The 21,762-nt window shown below is 36.0% G+C and overlaps 1 protein-coding gene across 1 annotated transcript in view; it reads right to left on the reverse strand.

The window, feature by feature from the left end:
- The window catches only part of daam1a (dishevelled associated activator of morphogenesis 1a), a 22,264-nt gene extending 5,019 nt beyond the window's left edge, over positions 1 to 17,245 (reverse strand). The window contains exons 1-16 of the mRNA XM_083551037.1: positions 17,005 to 17,245; positions 9,365 to 9,577; positions 8,763 to 8,852; positions 8,040 to 8,111; positions 7,560 to 7,654; positions 6,913 to 7,246; positions 6,330 to 6,440; positions 6,034 to 6,137; positions 5,864 to 5,930; positions 5,659 to 5,776; positions 5,432 to 5,570; positions 4,857 to 4,915; positions 3,801 to 3,988; positions 3,334 to 3,612; positions 1,810 to 1,917; positions 160 to 254 (exon numbers count right to left, since the gene is read on the reverse strand). Of these exons, the coding sequence (XP_083407163.1) occupies positions 160 to 254; positions 1,810 to 1,917; positions 3,334 to 3,612; positions 3,801 to 3,988; positions 4,857 to 4,915; positions 5,432 to 5,570; positions 5,659 to 5,776; positions 5,864 to 5,930; positions 6,034 to 6,137; positions 6,330 to 6,440; positions 6,913 to 7,246; positions 7,560 to 7,654; positions 8,040 to 8,111; positions 8,763 to 8,852; positions 9,365 to 9,547 (2,042 nt within the window). The 5' untranslated portion in view covers positions 9,548 to 9,577; positions 17,005 to 17,245. The remainder of the gene's footprint in view (positions 1 to 159; positions 255 to 1,809; positions 1,918 to 3,333; positions 3,613 to 3,800; positions 3,989 to 4,856; positions 4,916 to 5,431; positions 5,571 to 5,658; positions 5,777 to 5,863; positions 5,931 to 6,033; positions 6,138 to 6,329; positions 6,441 to 6,912; positions 7,247 to 7,559; positions 7,655 to 8,039; positions 8,112 to 8,762; positions 8,853 to 9,364; positions 9,578 to 17,004) is intronic.
- Positions 17,246 to 21,762: the final 4,517 nt, after the last annotated feature.

Here is a 21,762-nt window from a genome sequence, read left to right on the forward strand (position 1 = left end):
ATGCATCTTGATTATCTTGATTATAATTAATCATAATTAATATTATTTTTTCACCACTTTTTTCCATATAAATTAATATTAATAATAATACACAGACTTGTTTAACCAAAAAAACAAAAATAAGTTTGTGTACAGTAACACACTGCGATCCAGACGCACCGTGACAGGAGGATGTTGCAGTTCTGTGCTCGGCGGCCGTCAATAACCGACAGCTCCTTCACTTTCTTTGCAGCTGCGTCATCACCAGTCTCTTTCTGCAGAGAGATGGAAGCGCAGATCAAGCTAATTTGTTGCTTTATTACTGTAAGTCAAAGAACTTTGAAACAGGAAAGTTTTATACAAATCAGAAGCAGTGTCACAATTAGAGTCAGTATTGTGCACACACACTTTTCTAATACCAACACACACTTTTCTAAAGCCTTTCCATTTCATTCAGGCTTTTTTTTTGCATTAAAGAAACACATTTCATAGCATCTGATGACTCCAGAGCTCAGTGGGACTGTAAGATGGGTGAAACAAACAAAATGTACGCTGGAACATACCCAGAAAAAGAGAAAATAGACAGCATGTGAGTCAATCAATGTCTGTGCAGGTATTTCAAACTCTCCTATATTAAATGACACTGTCTGGAGGCCCCGCCCACTGCCCCTCCCTAATGTTTACCTTGAAAGATTTCTGATACAAATCGATTGTTTTCTGTTTAACAGTATCCAATCTACTTAACTAACAATTGACATGTAAAGTTACCTCTGCTATATAACAAATGTATCTATTTATTAAAATATTCACGGAAAATGTTTATCTGGAAAATGGTTAAAAATCTTTTTTTTTTTTTTTTTTTTAAGTGTACTATGTTTTGCTGCCAATTTTTTTACCTTCATAATAAAAAGACGGGGATTAAAAATGCAAATAAATTAACTGATGCAAAACATTTTTTTAATTAAAACCTTTTAATAGTAAATCTGAACTATGTGATGCTTTGCAACCACAACAGAAGTTCTGCCCAGGATCCTATTGGGCTCATGTTGTAGTGTTAAATTTAATATGCTGAGATGTGAAATTTACTCATGATAGACTTAAAATTATATACTGATTGTTTTTTTGCTGATATTTTAGATCACCTAACATTTTCTAGTTATCTGAGCTTCCAACTGACTATGATACCAAGAGAAAAAAAGTATGCAGCATATTTATGGTAATATATTTCAATAAAACGTAGTGTTTTATAGCATCTAAAAATACTAACAAATTGCCGGAATACAGATCTGAAATGTGGGATTAAATCAATGTAAAAAAAAAAAAAAAGCTCTAAATGACAATAAGGTGTACACAAACAACTTTATGTAAATGCAATAAATGTAAAATAAATGTGTTTCAGTGTTTATATGTGAGTGTAATAAATCTCCAGCTGTGTTGTGTTACCACAACAATAAAAAATATGACACTCTAACTAATCAAAACTAACAAAACACTATAAACCTGGGGCTATACTCTATCACACACACACACACACACACACACACACACACACACACACACACACACACACACACACACACACACACACACACACACACACACACACACAATTAAATGTTATGTCAGAACAAGCATCTGGCTCACAGACTAGAATAGCATGTTTCTCCGAGCAGAGTTTTATTCCAGAATGTTTTCTTTTATCACAAACGTCTGCTGTTTGCATGGCAGATAAACAGAATAATTGCTAACAGAAAGTTTGACCCGTCTGCACATTCACTCATCCTGATGGTATTTTCAGGGCTGTTGTTGTGGTTGTCACTAGACTCATACCAGCTGTCTCTGGTAGGCTGAAAACGTTCTTTCAATGTCCTCCAGGTCCAGAACTTTAAAAATTTTGATATCGTCCAGCTCTGTCCACAAGGTTCCTTCTAGCTTGTTCTACAGGTGAAAAACACAACAGCAGGTCTATAAGCACTGGACTTTGGAGAAGTTCCTTTGAAAGTAAACATTATTATAATAATGATTATTATTATTATTATTGTTGTTGTTTTTGTTAGGAATTGGCTGTTTTTAATGTAGTTGTTTCAATTTCTTGTCAGTGCTGATATCTGAGTCAGTGCTGATATCTGAATCAGTGTTGATATCTGAGTCAGTGTTTATATATTAGTCAGTGTTTATATATTAGTCAGTGCTGATATCTAAATCAGTGTTGATGAATAAGTCAGTGTTGATATCGGATTCAGTGTTGATCAGAGGTGGCAAAAGTACACACATCCTTTACTTAAGTAGAAGTACAGATACTCATGTTTTAAAATAGTCTGGTAAAAGTTGAAGTACTGATTATACTTTTTTACTTAAGTGAAAGTAAAGAGACTTGGCTCTGACATGTACTTAAGTAAAAAGGAGTTATTACTTCTACCTGTTTTAGCTGTTAACTGAACCTCACGTCATATTAATATTTGATAGATTGATAGCGCGTTAATAACATTTAGTGCTGTTTAAAATAGTTTGAATTTTGAAAGCCAAATATATATTGAGAGAATATATTCATGAGAAATTTTATATTTATTGTCCCCCCTACTGTTAAATGAAATTTACGCCCATGGGTAACAACATTTTTAATTAGTTTTATATTAATATATACAAAACTAATTACAAGGGTTGTTCATGTCCCCTCTGTCCCCCCCGGGATTAACGCCCATGTTGTTACCACAAGCAGAGAAAAGATGATGATGATCATGAATGTGTCTGTTCTCAGTCATGTTCTCATCACTGACTCCCTCCGTCTCATCCACATTAACCCCAAACTTCTTACTGCCTTCTGCATGCTGATTCTTATCTTCTTAAAGAGTGAGAGTCAGGACTTTTTACATCAGCGGATTGAAAAAGACGCGCAGTAACAGGAAATCGGTTGTTCGGCTGAAATCGGCGCACAGTGAAAATAAAAATTTTATATTCCACCAAATCAATTAATTAAAACTAAAGTAATGAGCCTGTTTTGAAAATGTAAGAAGTAAAAAGTACAGATATTTGTGTAAAAATGTAATGAGTAAAAGTAAAAAGTTGTCTGAAAAATAAATAGTGGAGTAAAAAACTGATACCAGAAAAATCTACTGAAGTACAGTAACAAAGTATTTGTACTCCGTTACTTCACACCTCTGGTGTTGATATCGGATTCAGTGTTGAGATCTGAGTCAGTGTTGTTATCGGATTCAGTGTTGAGATCTGAGTCAGTGTTGTTATCGGATTCAGTGTTGAGATCTGAGTCAGTGTTTATATATTAGTCAGTGTTGATATCTGAGTCAGTGTTGATATCAGAGTCCTTGTTGAAATCAAAGTTATTATCAGTTTCACCTCATTAAGTTTGGCCCAGTTGAAGGACTTAAGTGGGTTTGAAGGTTGAGGAATGTCCTTTTTCTTCTGTCCTGAGGATCCAAGAAAACCGAATAGAAGTCCAGGGGGAGGTGGAGGAGCTCCTGGAGGAGGAGGAGGTGGAGGAGGAGGAGGAATCCCACCTGGAGTAGTGAGAGCAGGAGGAGGAGGAGGAGCAAGACCCGCTGCTGAAGGTAAAGGAGCAGAGGGAGCACCAGGAGTTTCAGGAACATGAGAAGGTGCTCCAGGAACAAATGCTCTCTAGAAGAAAGGAACACATTGAAGAAGCACATTTATATAAATGTTATATAGAGTCTATGTGTGTGTGTGTGTGTGTGTGTGTGTGTGTGTGTGTGTGTGTGTGTGTGTGTGTGTGTGTGTGTGTGTGTGTGTGTGTGTGTGTGTGTGTGTGTGTGTGTGTGTGTGTGTGTGTGTGGTTTTGTTCCTACATTACTGAGCTGCTGAAGCTGAGCCATGAGTGAAGCCACTTGCTGTTTGGTGAGTTTGTGTTCGTTGTTCTCCTTCTCCAGTTTCTCCTTCATCTTACTGAGGGTCTGCATCATCTCCTCTTTCTCCTGCGCCTTCACTTCACACTCTCGTTCCTTTTTCTCCAGCTTCTGCTGCAGCTCACTCTGTTCTGCATGCAAATAACCCAAAAAATACTGACCATCTGTTTACTGATCAGATCATCTAGTTTGTAGAGTTAGAACTGTCTCTGAAAGGAAGCTCTCATGTTACTGGGTTCTGAAGAGAAGCTTTAATGGTGGAAGAACTTTGTTTTTAAAGTAAGTGACATTTTCATGACATACACAAACCTTAAAATTTTTTATATAGATGGACGTTTTAATTACATTATGATCCAGTTTTTTGTATTTAACTGCTGATTGTTGCTAAATCCCTGATTGTGGTTTGTGTGTTTACAGAAATTAAATTAGAGTCTGATTACATTTTAATTAAAGCTGTGAGGCATTAAATCCAAACAAGGACTGTTTTCTCCTGCTGTATCAAGCTGGCAGAGGAATTCTGTAACAGTGTGGTGGAGCGATACAGAGAATTAACACTAATGTGATTAAACTGTAAATTAATGTATGCATAAAAAATGATTTTGGAATATGGAATGCAAGTTTTAGGGTCTTTAATACATCATGCACACACACACACACACACACACACACACACACACACACACACACACACACACACATACACACACACAAGTCAAGTGAAGACAAAATTTCATGATATGGATTCAGGTGCTCCAATACTTTTGGCTATATTGTATATGTGGAGACAATTGATTGGATTTTAAATAAATAAATGAATAAATAAATAAGCAATAAATTATGATTTGATGTCGTGTAAAACCTCTGCTGATTTTTCTCACAGCGTTTAAGTGAAATACAGATGTGTCAGCATGTTTGTAAACAGCTGCTTTAAAAGGGACTGAATGGATGATCAGAATGTAGAAATCAGGGTCAGTGCTCACAGTGCTTTCTTTACATTACCTTTTCTCGTCTTCTCTGCCTGCTCTTTCCACTGTTTCACCTCATTTTCATTCACCAACCTGTCAGGGTTTACAGAGAGAGAGAGAGAGAGAGAGCGCAGAGAGAGAGAGAGAGCGCAGAGAGAGAGAGAGAGAGAGAGAGCGCAGAGAGAGAGAGAGAGCGCAGAGAGAGAGAGAGAGAGAGAGCGCAGAGAGAGAGAGAGAGAGAGAGAGAGAGAGAGAGAGAGAGAGATTAAAGACTAAACAAAACCCAAAATATTTTATATTAATAAAAAATATTACAATTATATTATTAAAATGTTTTTTTTATTTTTTCACTTGGATGAAAATCTACTTCAATATGCCTTAATAACCTTTTTTTGACAAATAAAATACAAATTAAGTAAAGTTTTTACATTTTGAAGGCTGAAATTATAATCTAATCTAATCTGATATAATATAGTATAATATAAATAATGTAATATAATATAATTATAGATGAAATTAATAAGTTAATAAAGGTTAATAATGTATATTCTGTATTGTTTTTTTGCATTAAATTTGAGAAAGAATAAGATGAAGAACACCTCCACTCACATTTTCACCACGTTCTTCACGTTGAAGTTCTCTAGTGGTGCAACATCAGGATCGTGACCTTTATCGGTCTGTAGGACGATCTGCTGGACGATTCGGTCGAGGAGGAGCCAGTAGTGTACCATGTTCCCACTCCACTTATCTGTACAGAGGGAAATCACTCTGTAAGCATTATACACATTATTATTATCATTGTTGTTGTTGTTGTTGTTGTTGTTGATGTAGCTCACAGGGCATGTGCAGACAGTGCTGGAGGATGGAGATAAAGTGTGGAAAGGCCTCAGTGTGATTGATCCTTTTTCGGATGAGCTCAAACACCTGTGACGCACTTTTAGTGTTGACATGAACCTAAAAACAACAAAGGCAACATCCATAACTTGATCTGATTTTCACAGAGTAGGAAATGAAAACGACATCAGCACCATATACACTTACATTCTCAAAGCGCTTAGCCATTTCCAACTCATCCTCGTTTCTCTTCATTTCAAAGTAGTCCAGATGCCTGGAGGAGTAGATAGAGTGGACTAGTCATTACAGTAGAATGGCAGATGTTAAATTGTGGATTGTGGGATTAAGAAGCTGCAGAGAGAAGACTGAGCTCTCACCGGTCCAGCGTCTCGTTCTCATGACTCCGGAGTTTGTCGATGACCGGTTGGATTCCCAGCATGAGGAACTCGTAGCGTAAGTGAATCCTGAAGTCCAGACTCGACTGCACGTAAAATATTCACTCAAAGTCATTCTGATTATTGTTTTACTTCCTGTATGGCCTACATACATACACACACACACACACACACACACACACACACACACACACACACACACACACACACACACACACACACACACACACACACACACACACACACACACACACACACACACACACACACAGCCTCACCTCTCCAGCTCCCTGACTGAGTACAGCATTAATGAAGAACATGACAGTGGTCTTCAGGTTCACCTCGTCTCTGTAACGACCCGTACTCCTGTCCAACTCATTCACCAGAGACTGAAAGAGGAAGGAAGGAATGAAGGAAAAAAGGATTAAAGGAAAAAAGGACGGAAGGAAAAAAAGAAGGAAGCAAGGAAGAAAAAAAGGACGGAAGGAAGGAAGGAAGGAAGGAAGGAAGGAAGGAAGGAAGGAAGGAAGGAAGGAAGGAAGGAAGGAAGGAAGGAAGGAAGGAAGGAAGGAAAAAAGGACGGAAGGAAGGAAGCAAGGAAGGAAGCAAGGATGGAAGGAAGGAAGGAAGGAAGGAAGGAAGGAAGGAAGGAAGGAAGGAAGGAAGGAAGGAAGGAAGGAAGGAAGGAAAATAAAAACAAAGAAGGCAAAAAAACAAAAAACAAAGAAACAAAGAAAAACAGAAAGAAAGAAATATTTGAGTCTGATATAAAATTGAGTAAATGTATTGAAAAGGGGATTTGTATATTATATAATGTGTAATGATTTAAAAATAAGAGCTCTGTCCTGCTCCGTGTCCCACCTGGAAGCGCGTCCTCTCACTGGCGTATCTCTGGTAGTGTATCATGGCCTCCAGCACTTTGCGATGGCCGCCGGGGACGAGACACACGGCGGCCAGGATCTCCAGCACAGCCACTTTGGTGCGGATGTTCTCGGTGCTGAGGCTCTGAGCGATGATGTTGATGCTCTCAGGGTGGGCCAGGACATGGGAGCGACCTTTAGAGTTGTTCATCAGAGCCTTGATGCACCCGATCAACGAGGTGTGGATCTGAGACTCGCTCGTCTCGTAGTCCATGTTCTTCAGGAAGTTTAGCAGACACGTCAGGCCATCCTCGTCGATGAACTGGGTCACAAAACTGCAGACGGAGAGAAGAGAGGATTTATATACTAAACTATCTTTATTAAATACAGTCATTATATCAGCGTATGTAGAACGAGACGAGAAGAGAAGAGAAGAGAAGAGAAGAGAAGAGAAGAGAAGAGAAGAGAAGAGAAGAGAAGAGAAGAGAACACATTGAGAAGAGTTATTCTTCTTTGTAAGAATATAATGGTGTGTGTGTGTGTGTGTGTGTGTGTGTGTGTGTGTGTGTGTGTGTGTGTGTGTGTGTGTGTGTGTGTGTGTGTGTGTGTGTGTGTGTTTGTGTGTGTGTGTGTGTGTGTGTGTTTTACCTCATGGGTTGTGTCCTTAACGCTGTCTTTAAACCCTCAATAGATTTGCTCCTCTGTTCTTCATCCTCCTTCTCTGTAGCCATAAGCGTCTTTTTCTGAGGAACAGCACCAGCATACAGCAGAGTTAATGATATGATATGATGTAATATATATTATATTATATATATATATATATATATATATATATATATATATATATATATATATATATATATATATATATATATATATATATATATATATATATATATATATATATATATATGTTACTGTATACAGGCTGAATATCATTCCTCCAAATGGCATTATGTATAAGTGCTCTATGTGTGACCTGTTTAACCTTCTTCAGCAGAAAGTAATAAAAAAAGAAACCTCAATAAATAAATATTAATTTAATATCAATAAATGTGTGTGTGTGTGTGTGTGTGTGTGTGTGTGTGTGTGTGTGTGTGTGTGTGTGTGTGTGTGTGTGTGTCTCACAGCAGCCATTAAGTTGATCTGGTCGATGTAATATTTAGGCGAACTTATCGCTCCTTTATTCTCCTCCTGTTCCTGAGAAAATCATCAGAAAAATCACATTTGTTTGATCAATTGATTCTTTAAGGTGTAAAGACGTGTAAAGAAGTCAAAGCCACGTGGCTGTGAATTCTGTTTTAACTGTTAGCAGATGAGGGAGTTTAATTGTTTCGCTGATGTGGATGTTGGAAAGAGAAGAAGCGAGTTTTCTTTTCTACACAGTGACTTTCAAACTTTCCAAATAAACCCAAAGATAAAATATTCAACAGTCACCAAAACTACAACGCAACGTTGTAATAAATAATATAAATAAAGTATAAAAAAGTAAATACAATTCTCATTAACTCATGCATAAAAATGTGGTCCAGTGCACATGACATTAAAGTGTTATAACACTGAATAGAGTGTCCCTGACTCTCTGTCCTCTCTCTCTCTCTCTCTCTCTCTCTCTCTCTCTCTCTCTCTCTCTCTTCATAAGTCTATTTTATTAACTTTTAATTGCATTGTTCTCCCTTCTTATTTCTCTCCAAAAGTTTAAATAAATTTTTTACTCGCTTTCTTCTCGTCCCTTCACTCTTGCTCCCTTTGTCCTGCACTTTCCCTCATATCAAATATAACTCACACTCCTCACATTCATCATCTCTTTTCATCTCCTGTTGTCCTTCACTCATTCACACATACTCTTACCATCTTGTTGCTGCAGTATATCTGCCATTTCTTCTCAGCAGGGAGAGCAAACATGGCAGCTCGGTGCGTTTCAGTGAGGTCCAGTTCATCCTAATGGAGGAAACACAAAAAAAAACCCATATCAAAAACATAGAATTCATAGACATAGAAATCACAGTAGATATTTTAGATGACAAATTTTCCAACGGGTTCTCAGGAATGTATTCATGTTTCCATCTGGGAAAAAAAAAAAAATACAGTTATGGAAATGTAAACTTTAAAATTCATACCACAAACAAATGTCGACGAAACAGGATAACATTCTTGGAAAGAAAATGATCTGGAAGTGCTATGGTAAGAAAAACTAAAATACACACACACACACACACACACACACACACACACACACACACACACACACACAGTACAAGCTTTACAATTATCCACAAGGCTTTCTCTCCATTCCTCAGCAAACATCTATCTGCATCAAAAAGATCCATTTTAAATCATCAATAAAAGTAAAATATGAATAAAAATCTTTACACTTTGTGAGATTGGTACACAGATACGTACCCAAAACTCCAATCAGAAGCAGTAAGAGTAAGTAGAAGTAGAATACGCACCACAAGCTCAGAGAATATAGCATCCAGCTCCTCACTGGGAGGTATGGGCAGCCCGGGCTCCATCCCGTGTAGAGTGAAGTTGGTGTCATGGCTGACGCTGTAGGTGATCTCAGGTTGCTCGCTTCTCTTAAAGCAGCACAGGATGGAGGTCCAGCTGCGAGATGACTGCTTATGAGGAGTCATTGCTTCATCACAGTATGACACAGCCAGATCCTGGAGATTAAACACACATACAGGTCAACATTTGTGTTTTAAACATACACATAATTTTAGTATGTTCTGATGTGTTACATCTGTCACCATCCTCAAATACACGCCTACAGATAATGTATACTCCGGGGTTATGTTCATAAACCATACTCCACTATACTACAGTAAATATAACACACTCTTATATACTCCACTATACTACAGTAAATATAACACTCTTATATACTCCACTATACTACAGTAAATACACCACACTCTTATATACTCCACTATACTACAGTAAATACCCCACACTCTTATATACTACAGTAAATATAACACTCTTATATACCCCACTATACTACAGTAAATACACCACACTCTTATATACTACAGTAAATATAACACTCTTATATACTCCACTATACTACAGTAAATACACCACACTCTTATATACTCCACTATACTACAGTAAATACACCACACTCTAATATACTCCACTATACTACAGTAAATACACCACACACTTATATACTCCACTATACTACAGTAAATATAACACTTTAATATACTCCACTATACTACAGTAAATACACCACACTCTTATATACTCCACTATACTACAGTAAATACACCACACACTTATATACTCCACTATACTACAGTAAATATAACACTTTAATATACTCCACTATACTACAGTAAATACACCACACTCTTATATACTCCACTATACCACATATACTCCACTATACTACAGTAAATACACCACACTCTTATATACTCCACTATACTACAGTAAATATAACACTCTAATATACTCCACTATACTACAGTAAATACACCACACTCTTATATACTCCACTATACTACAGTAAATATAACACTCTAATATACTCCACTATACTACAGTAAATACCCCACACTCTTATATACTCCACTATACTACAGTAAATACACCACACTCTTATATACTCCACTATACTACAGTAAATATAACACTCTAATATACTCCACTATACTACAGTAAATACCCCACACTCTTATATACTCCACTATACTACAGTAAATATAACACTCTTTTATACTCCACTATACTACAGTAAATACACCACACTCTTATATACTCCACTATACCACATATACTCCACTATACTACAGTAAATACACCACACTCTTATATACTCCACTATACTACAGTAAATACACCACACTCTTATATACTCCACTATACTACAGTAAATATAACACTCTAATATACTCCACTATACTACAGTAAATACCCCACACTCTTATATACTCCACTATACTACAGTAAATATACCACACCCATATACTCCACTATACTACAGTAAATATATCACACTCATATACTCCACTACACTACAGTAAAAATACCACACTCTCATATACTCCACTATACTACAGTAAATACACCACACTCTTATATACTCCACTATACTACAGTAAATATACCACACTCATATACTCCACTATACTACAGTAAAAATACCACACTCTTATATACTCCACTATACAACAATAAATACACCACACTCTTATATACTCCACTATACTACAGTAAATATACCACACTCATATACTCCACTATACTATAGTAAAAATACCACACTCATATATACTCCACTATACTACAGTAAATACACCACACTCATATATACTCCACTATACTACAGTAAATAAACCACACTCATATATACTCCACTATACTACAGTAAATATAACACTTTAATATACTCCACTATACTACAGTAAATACACCACACTCTTATATACTCCACTATACTACAGTAAATACACCACACACTTATATACTCCACTATACTACAGTAAATATAACACTTTAATATACTCCACTATACTACAGTAAATACACCACACTCTTATATACTCCACTATACCACATATACTCCACTATACTACAGTAAATACACCACACTCTTATATACTCCACTATACTACAGTAAATATAACACTCTAATATACTCCACTATACTACAGTAAATACACCACACTCTTATATACTCCACTATACTACAGTAAATATAACACTCTAATATACTCCACTATACTACAGTAAATACCCCACACTCTTATATACTCCACTATACTACAGTAAATACACCACACTCTTATATACTCCACTATACTACAGTAAATATAACACTCTAATATACTCCACTATACTACAGTAAATACACCACACTCTTATATACTCCACTATACTACAGTAAATATAACACTCTAATATACTCCACTATACTACAGTAAATACACCACACTCTTATATACTCCACTATACTACAGTAAATATAACACTCTAATATACTCCACTATACTACAGTAAATACCCCACACTCTTATATACTCCACTATACTACAGTAAATATAACACTCTTTTATACTCCACTATACTACAGTAAATACACCACACTCTTATATACTCCACTATACCACATATACTCCACTATACTACAGTAAATACACCACACTCTTATATACTCCACTATACTACAGTAAATACACCACACTCTTATATACTCCACTATACTACAGTAAATATAACACTCTAATATACTCCACTATACTACAGTAAATACCCCACACTCTTATATACTCCACTATACTACAGTAAATATACCACACCCATATACTCCACTACACTACAGTAAATATATCACACTCATATACTCCACTACACTACAGTAAAAATACCACACTCTCATATACTCCACTATACTACAGTAAATACACCACACTCTTATATACTCCACTATACTACAGTAAATATACCACACTCATATACTCCACTATACTACAGTAAAAATACCACACTCTTATATACTCCACTATACAACAATAAATACACCACACTCTTATATACTCCACTATACTACAGTAAATATACCACACTCATATACTCCACTATACTATAGTAAAAATACCACACTCATATATACTCCACTATACTACAGTAAATAAACCACACTCATATATACTCCACTATACTACAGTAAATACCCCACACTCTCATATACTCCACTATACTACAGTAAATACACCACACTCTTATATACTCCACTATACTACAGTAAATATACCACACTCATATACTCCACTATACTACAGTAAATACCCCACACTCTTATATACTCCACTATACTACAGTAAATATACCACACCCATATACTCCACTATACTACAGTAAATATATCACACTCATATACTCCACTACACTACAGTAAATACCCCACACTCTTATATACTCCACTATACTACAGTAAATATACCACACCCATATACTCCACTATACTACAGTAAATATACCACACTCATATACTCCACTATACTACAGTAAATACCCCACACTCTTATATACTCCACTATACTACAGTAAATATACCACACCCATATACTCCACTATACTACAGTAAATATACCACACTCATATACTCCACTATACTACAGTAAATACCCCACACTCTTATATACTCCACTATACTACAGTAAATATACCACACCCATATACTCCACTATACTACAGTAAATATATCACACTCATATACTCCACTACACTACAGTAAAAATACCACACTCTCATATACTCCACTATACTACAGTAAATACACCACACTCTTATATACTCCACTATACTACAGTAAATATACCACACTCATATACTCCACTATACTACAGTAAAAATACCACACTCTTATATACTCCACTATACAACAATAAATACACCACACTCTTATATACTCCACTATACTACAGTAAATATACCACACTCATATACTCCACTATACTATAGTAAATACACCACACTCATATATACTCCACTATACTACAGTAAATAAACCACACTCATATATACTCCACTATACTACAGTAAATACCCCACACTCTTATATACTCCACTATACTACAGTAAATACCCCACACCCATATATACTCCACTATACTACAGTAAATACCCCACACTCTTATATACTCCACTATACTACAGTAAATACACCACACTCATATATACTCCACTATACTACAGTATACACTCCTCTGTGCCAAAGTATAGTAAATATACTACTAAGAAGTCATGTTCAAACACACTCCACTATAGTCCATGACATTTACACTCTAGAGCCCAAGATCAAATACACTGGTACTATAATAACTACAACAGGTTTAGTATCTAGGGGACATGTTTAGTTACATTCTGCTAAAATATAAAACGTTTACTATCTAGGGGAAATGCTAAATATTCTATACTAAACTACAGTAAATACAGTATATAGCCATTTACAATCATTTACACTCACATATTATATAACATGAGAATACCCCACTACACCACTGGAAATATACACTCCTGGGGTGGACACACTCTCCAGTATACAGTAGTACAGTAATTATACTAGTCAGAAGTAATGTTCTGATATGATGAGGCTGGGATTAGGAGGATATTCTGTATATTCAGTAGTCTGTCTGTTGCTCTAGAAAGAGGGCATAAAGGGAAGTTGTTCAAAGTCAGATTGTTCTTGCTAAATAGTAGGAATGTCCTTGATTTTGGACACATACCTCTGTCAGTCCAAGGCTGAATGAACTGTTGTTATTATTTACACATACTTGACAATTGTATACATGCTAGTCTTTATACTTGCTAACAATGCTGTTCGTAAATATAGGATGTCAAAACTAACATCATAATATATTTCATTTATATGCTCTAAATTGCTGTTTAAAGGCACAAAGTTTGGTAGTGGAACAATGTCTGAATAATTAATGATTTTCCAATGTCAACTTCACAAGAAATTCATCCTCTTCGATGCAAAATGGGCAGAGCTCATATTGGATCACTTCTTTTTTTACTTCCTATATGAGCTTACACACTATATACCAAAAACCTTGTGTAAAAATAAAAATGTGCTACTTTGGGAGAAATTCTTGGAAATAAACTGACATTTATTGTGAATCCTATTTACAGGTGGCTTAAGGACACGTTTCTGCCATTACACCATTATTAAAAAAAGAAAAATAAATAGTATATATTAAATTTGATTCCTGCTCGAGTACAATTTTACCACAAAGGAGTTTATTTCTTTAAAATCCTTATTATTTCGAAGGGCGAGGAAAAAAGTTTTAGAGTGAAAACTCTTCTTCGGCTGCTGAAAACTGATTCAGTGATTCCCAGGTGGGTGAAGACCTGCAGCTTCAGGGTGTTTTATTACTTTGTGAGAAATGTCTTTGCTCACACAAAGCTAGAACGCAGCGTCTCCAAATAACAATAAATTACCAGGCCATGACCTAAAGGAGGTCAATGAGAGAAAAGCACTCGAAAATCTCACACAGGAGATATCAGGAGTGAAGAAATTAAATATTTATAGCTTTCTCTCAGGAAGGATATTTCCTAGGAATTAGATGTTGGAAAAATGACCTCGGTTATTTGTTCTCAATGAGACAAAAAGCAGTGCATGTTTTAGATCAACTCTGTTTTCAAAACAGCAAATATTAATGTTGACCAAACAAAAGCGTATATTTACACCAAGTTTGCCTGGCAATAGTTATCTATGAAATGGAATTCGGGTGTCAGTCGTTACTCAGTGGAGAAGATCAGAGCAGCAGATTATAAATTCTGATGAGAAATTGAATTAAATTAGAGATCTGAATTTGGGCTACAATATCACAGGTCATATCCCAGCATCATTTACCTGTGTTTATACTGTGTGTAGCCTGTGTACTTTTCTTTTCTATAGGCTATTTATTTCACACCTCCACCTTTAGATTCATATTTACTTACAACCTCACCTACACTAATATCCAGTCACTCATTTACATTACTAACCGCAACCCTCACACACAGAATAGTGTCTAATTATAAGAAACAAAGTATAAACACAATTGGGTCAAAATGAAAAAATTTTTTATGATTTTTAGCCACTGTAGGTTTTTTTATGTAATTTGAAAGGTTTTATACAACTAGAATATGGACACAGATGTTATGACTGCAACGCAAAAACGTTAAAAATTTTTAGCATCGACTCGATCAGTCACACAAGCAACTCCTTGTTTAGAAGAAAAGCGATAGCAAAACAAGTCTCTTGATACCCAAACAGAAACTGAATTCAGGTGAAGCAGGAAAAGAGCAGAGGTGAAAGCACTATCGTCTATACACAACATGCCCTAAATACAGCAACAAAAACATTACACATTTGTAACTAGTTCACGTTTAAAACACGTGTTCGTGTTACAGCCAGGACTGTCTGCCTGCAGCTACCATACTCATAATAATGTGAGAAAATGAGAAGGTCAGACAGACAGATTTGTAGACAGACAGACAGACAATCAGGCAAACAGACATTAAAGATATTAAACTGGAGATAACAGGGATTATTAGACAGATGGGAAAAATAGGTATGAACAAGCAAACGAAAAGACAAACAGCTTACAAAGAGACATTATTAGACTGAGAATCAGTATAATTGACTGAATCATACAGTTTTAGTAGACTGATGGACAGATTATTAGACAGAATTAATAGAGAAATAAACAGGTTATTAGACAGACAGATGGATTATTTGACAGGCAGATTAACAGATTACTGAACAGAATAATACACAGTGAGACCGATCATTAGAAGGGAGTCAGATTATTAAAAAAGAAACAGATTATTTGTTAGAGAGAGTGAGAGATTATAAAACAGATAAACAGGGTAATAGGCAAATAATCTGATGAACAGAGTCAGATTACTACACCGAGTTACAGAGTTACTCATTACATATCCAATTTATTACAAATCCTCCTGAAATGTCCTGGGGATTAAATTTACAAACGGATGAAAGTACAGCACTTTGACAGATTTCACCTGTGTCCCAAATCACTGAGAGAGAGAGAGAGAGAGAGAGAGAGAGAGAGAGAGAGAGAGAGAGAGAGAGAGAGAGAGAGAGAGAGAGAGAGAGAGAGAGATGTAGAAAGATACAGAGAGATACTGTCACGCCCAGGTGAGAAATGTACACCAGTTTCATTCCATTTAGTGTGTGTGTGTGTGTGTGTGTGTGTGTGTGTGTGTGTGTGTGTGTGTGTGTGTGTGTGTGTGTGTGTGTGTGTGTGTGTGTGTGTGTGTGTGTGTACGGGAGTGCCTTTCAGCTTGAGTCACTTTAACGAGAGTAGAGGATGGAAATGGCAAACACACACACACACACACACACACACACACACACACACACACACACACACACACACACACACACACACACACACACAGCAAAGTACAAAGAGCAATGGGAAAGAAAGTTTGGGAGTTTAGTGCCCTTTTATCTGTGGAAAGTGAAGTTTGTTTCAATTATCTTTTATTTTTAATAATATTAATATTAATATTATTTGTAATAATAATAATAATAATAATAATAAGTATTATTATAATAAGTAGTATTTACCTGTGCAGGTATGAGTCTGTGTGAAGGAGCAGCTGCCCTGCTCTATGTGTTTAAACTCCACAGCATTGTCTCAATCCACACCACACCCTTAATCCAGCCCAAATCCTTCTGCCTAGTCGGGTGTAGTGCACTTTCACCCTACCGCCTTCCTTTACACGAGTCTGATCATCTACAGGGGTTTGACACACTGTGTGTCTCCTCTCTCTGCCTCAGCAGTGTGAACACACACCGAGCTGTTCTCAGTTTGTCCCACTCGTTCTTTGCCCTGCCCACTCTCTCTCTCTCTCTGATTGGAGGAAATATTGTAACGTTCTCTATAAAAGTGTTACAGCAGGAGTTTTGTTCTGAGCCCATATTTACACCCAGCACAATATCATACATATTAAATATGACCGTTTCATTCATTAGGGTGTGTACATGTAACCTGAAGTCCTAGTAAAAGGAGGCTTGGCTTTAGTGTGTCATTTGACAGCAATTAGCCAACGGTTACAACGACATATTTTATTTATTATAAAAGAAAAAGTTGTGTTTATTCTCAATTTATAAATACATATAATGTTTGTAAGACAAAACAGCTGACACTGGAGAAATGGAAAACGTTTCCGCACACAAATTAGTGACCACATATGTTTTTTTAATCGATTTATTATTATTATTATTATTATTGGAGTGTTACTATGGAAACACATATAAACCTGTAAAATGTAGCTGCAATAAAGTCAGAGCTGCTGTTTTACACCATTCTGATCAATTACAATTACATATTTAAAGTATGGTGTAAATTCAGTGCTTGTGCTAATGTATTTCAAAACACTAAACCTAGAAATATATCTAAAAGCATGACTAAGAACACTAACCAGCCCTGAAACCGGTTCCAGCAAATGAGACTCCAAGCCACTTTGCTTTTACATTGCATTTTATTTTAGTTTTTTTTTTTTTTTTTTTTTTGTTCTCTGCACAAAATATTTGTTCTCTACAAAAAGTATTAGTGATGTGAAAGCAGATCTTAAGGGTGTTTCAGGATTTGAGCAGATGGTGAAAGTAAAAAAAAAAACTATTAAATGCAGACTGATGAGTTATAAACAATGGAACAATGGATTTGTGTTTAAATAGTGCAAAAGCAATGCGGGAAGTTTTGATGCAGGAAAACTACTCCGTATCACGTGATATACCATCGCTACAAAAATTCATAAAAATGATGCAATTCTTGATACTTTTAAACCGCAGTATGTAGGAATTTTGCAATGATGCTAATCATGAAGATCATTGAAAGCTAAGTTGATGTGTGTGGTTCCTGTCATGCTGTAATCTTAGTAATTATAAGTTTCCAGCTCTAAAAGCATTCTTCGTCAAACTAGTTACTACCTGGTGGCATTTTCAAAGTAACATAGTGACATTATAAACGATAAAACGATCTCAGCATGGCGTAGCTGTAACAGAATTATGGGGAGTTTAATATCAGAATGTACCTCTATTCATAAGATTTCTTATCAGTAATCACGTAATAGTTTCATATTATTTTTAAAAGATGTAAAGATTTCAAAAAAAAACATCAGATTTCCAAATGAAAGAATGTAAAATCTAAAATATCTTACACAGAGGACCTGCGTGTGAACGTGACCAAACAGGTAAACTACATATTTACAGTGTTCACTTACTCAAGAAAGTTTAATTCCTGGGATAGAGATCATCTATGTACTTTTGTGACAAAAACTAAATTTGTCATAAACCATGATGAGGTCGGGCAGGTAGGACAAAAAAAAACAGTACATTGAATAAAGTTATGTATTAAACACACACACACACACACATACACACAGACACACAGACACACACACACACACACACACAAACACACACACACACACACACACACACACACACACACACACACACACACACACACACACACACAGAGTTTTAAGTCAGGACACACAGGAAGGAGAAGGAAATCCTGTAGTTTAAAATAAAAACAAACAAAAATAAAAAACCCTAATAATCACTTACACATAGGTCAGTCACAGTAAAGTGTGTCCTCTGTTTATTAGTCTCAGTAAAGAAAGTGTGTCCTCTGTTTATTAGTCTCAGTAAAGAAAGTGTGTCCTCTGTATGTCAGTCTCAGTAAAGTGTGTCCTCTGTTTGTCAGTCACAGTAAAGTGTGTCTTCTGTATGTCAGTCACAGTAAAGAAAGTGTGTCCTGTGTATGTCAGTCTCAGTAAAGTGTGTCCTCTGTATGTCAGTCTCAGTAAAGACAGTGTGTCCTTTGTATGTCAGTCACAGTAAAGTGTGTCCTCTGTTTTTTAGTCTCAGTAAAGTGTGTCCTCTGTATGTCAGTCTCAGTAAAAACAGTGTGTCCTCTGTATGTCAGTCACACTAAAGTGTGTCCTCTGTTTATTAGTCTCAGTAAAGAAAGTGTGTCCTCTGTTTGTCAGTCACAGTAAAGAAAGTGTGTCCTGTGTATGTCAGTCTCAGTAAAGTGTGTCCTGTGTATGTCAGTCTCAGTAAAGACAGTGTGTCCTCTGTATGTCAGTCACAGTAAAGTGTGTCCTCTGTTTATTAGTCTCAGTAAAGTGTGTCCTCTGTATGTCAGTCTCAGTAAACACAGTGTGTCCTCTGTATGTCAGTCACACTAAAGTGTGTCCTCTGTTTATTAGTCTCAGTAAAGAAAGTGTGTCCTCTGTTTGTCAGTCACAGTAAAGTGTGTCTTCTGTATGTCAGTCTCAGTAAAGACAGTGTGTCCTTTGTATGTCAGTCACAGTAAAGAAAGTGTGTCCTCTGTATGTCAGTCTCAGTAAAGTGTGTCCTCTGTTTATTAGTCACAGTAAAGAAAGTTTGTCCTCTGTTTAATAGTCACAGTAATGAAAAACGTGGCTTCTGCATGTCAGTCACAGTAAATAATGCATTTTCTCTGTATGACAATCACATCAAAAGAGGCGTGTCCTCGTTGTAAAAGAGACGCACAAATGTATGTCCTCATCACATCAACCACAGTAAAGAAAGCATGTTCTGTGTTAATCTCAGTCAAGTGGGGTGTGCTCTGGGTGTTGGTCATAGTAAAGTGGGTGTGGCCTTTATGCATCAGCCTCTGTGAGAGGAAACCTCTGGCTGTTACTTGTACCTTTCAGTTGATGTAAATTTATCCAGTCAGGCATATTACTGGGAGTGTTTTTAATTAAATTTGGAGTGTTGGAGCAGGAAGCACACAGTTTTCGGTCTGAACAAAAATCTGAAAGACCACATGCTGAGTAATGAGGTGATGTGTTGATGGACATGTGTGTAACCCAATTAACAGTGTGTGTGTGTGTGTGTGTGTGTGTGTGTGTGTGTGTGTGTGTGTGTGTGTGTGTGTGTGTGTGCTTGCTGACCAAGCCCTCGTCTGCTCTAACCATCAGTGAACTCACGCAGCATTTCCGAGTTCATTCACAGCCTAGTGAAATACGACACTGTAGAAAAACATGGAAAAGAACAGGTCAGAGCAGCATGACACCAAAACACTCATGCAGAAAAACAGGATGAGAAGAAATACTAATTATTTTAATTGTGGTAATAATCAATTACACGATACATGAAGCAATAAATGCATCAGGGGAGCTGTGATAGAAAAACAATCAGAGACCAACCTGAACTTGATTCTTTTTCTTTCTTTTATACCACATCAATTTGACAAAAGCAGGTCGATTAATCAGATGGAGAAATATTTCGATATTTAAAAAAATTAATTCAAAAAAATGTTATCAATGTAAGTCACATTATAATGTAAGCATAAGTCTATGATGAGTGTTTTGTGGAACATCGACACAGTTCTTTAGAAATGTTCACACTTCCCTCTGTGAGAGAAAACCATGAATTGATAAACTATCAGGAAATGGCCTTACTGTCTAAGTTTTAATATAATGTTTGATTTCAAATGATTTTGCATTATTATATGTTTTATATATTGCATATATTATATGTGTTAATTGCAATATATAAAATTACACAGACCCTGAATTGTAAAAAAGCAGTTTATAAAAAATTTACATGTTGATAATTAATAAATGCATTGGCCAGGTTTCATTTATTAACTATATTTTCAGATGTTTGAGTAATGTGGCTGATCATACACACACGCACACACACACACACACACACACACACACACACACAAATATATATTCATATTCAGATCAGACAGTCTAAAAGTTTACTGTAAGCACAGTAACAGTGTTTCTAATATGGAACATTTCTCTCTCACACACACACACACACACACACACACACACACACACAAACACGACATTTCTAATTGTACGTGCTTTGTGTAATGCAAAACAAAAATACACTCGAACCCTTAGTAGAATACAGACAGTTTAACAAAAATAAAAACACAACATAGAAACAGTTTGTTATGACACTTTAATAATGGAGAAATTAAAAAGTGTTTTTTTCATAAAATACTAAATTTTACTATTTTAAAGTACAAAAAAAAAAAAATAATAATATATATAGGCAATTATTTTGTATGCATATATGTAAATAAAAAAAATCTCATGCATATTTATTAACATATACATTTATGTATGCAGAAGCCACACCCCTTCATTACAACCAGTAGATGCAGAAACCACACCCCTGCATTTATTAGTACCAGTAGATGCAGAAGCCCCTTCCTTGATTATTACTGTTAGAAGCAGAAGCCAAGCATTCTTATTGAATAAGTACTGATAGATGCTAAAGCCACACCTCCCTAATTAGCATTAATATAGTGAAAGTAATAGT

The sequence above is a fragment of the Silurus aristotelis genome (genome assembly GCF_946808225.1).
Source record: "Silurus aristotelis genome assembly, chromosome: 9".
Taxonomy (NCBI): domain Eukaryota; kingdom Metazoa; phylum Chordata; class Actinopteri; order Siluriformes; family Siluridae; genus Silurus; species Silurus aristotelis.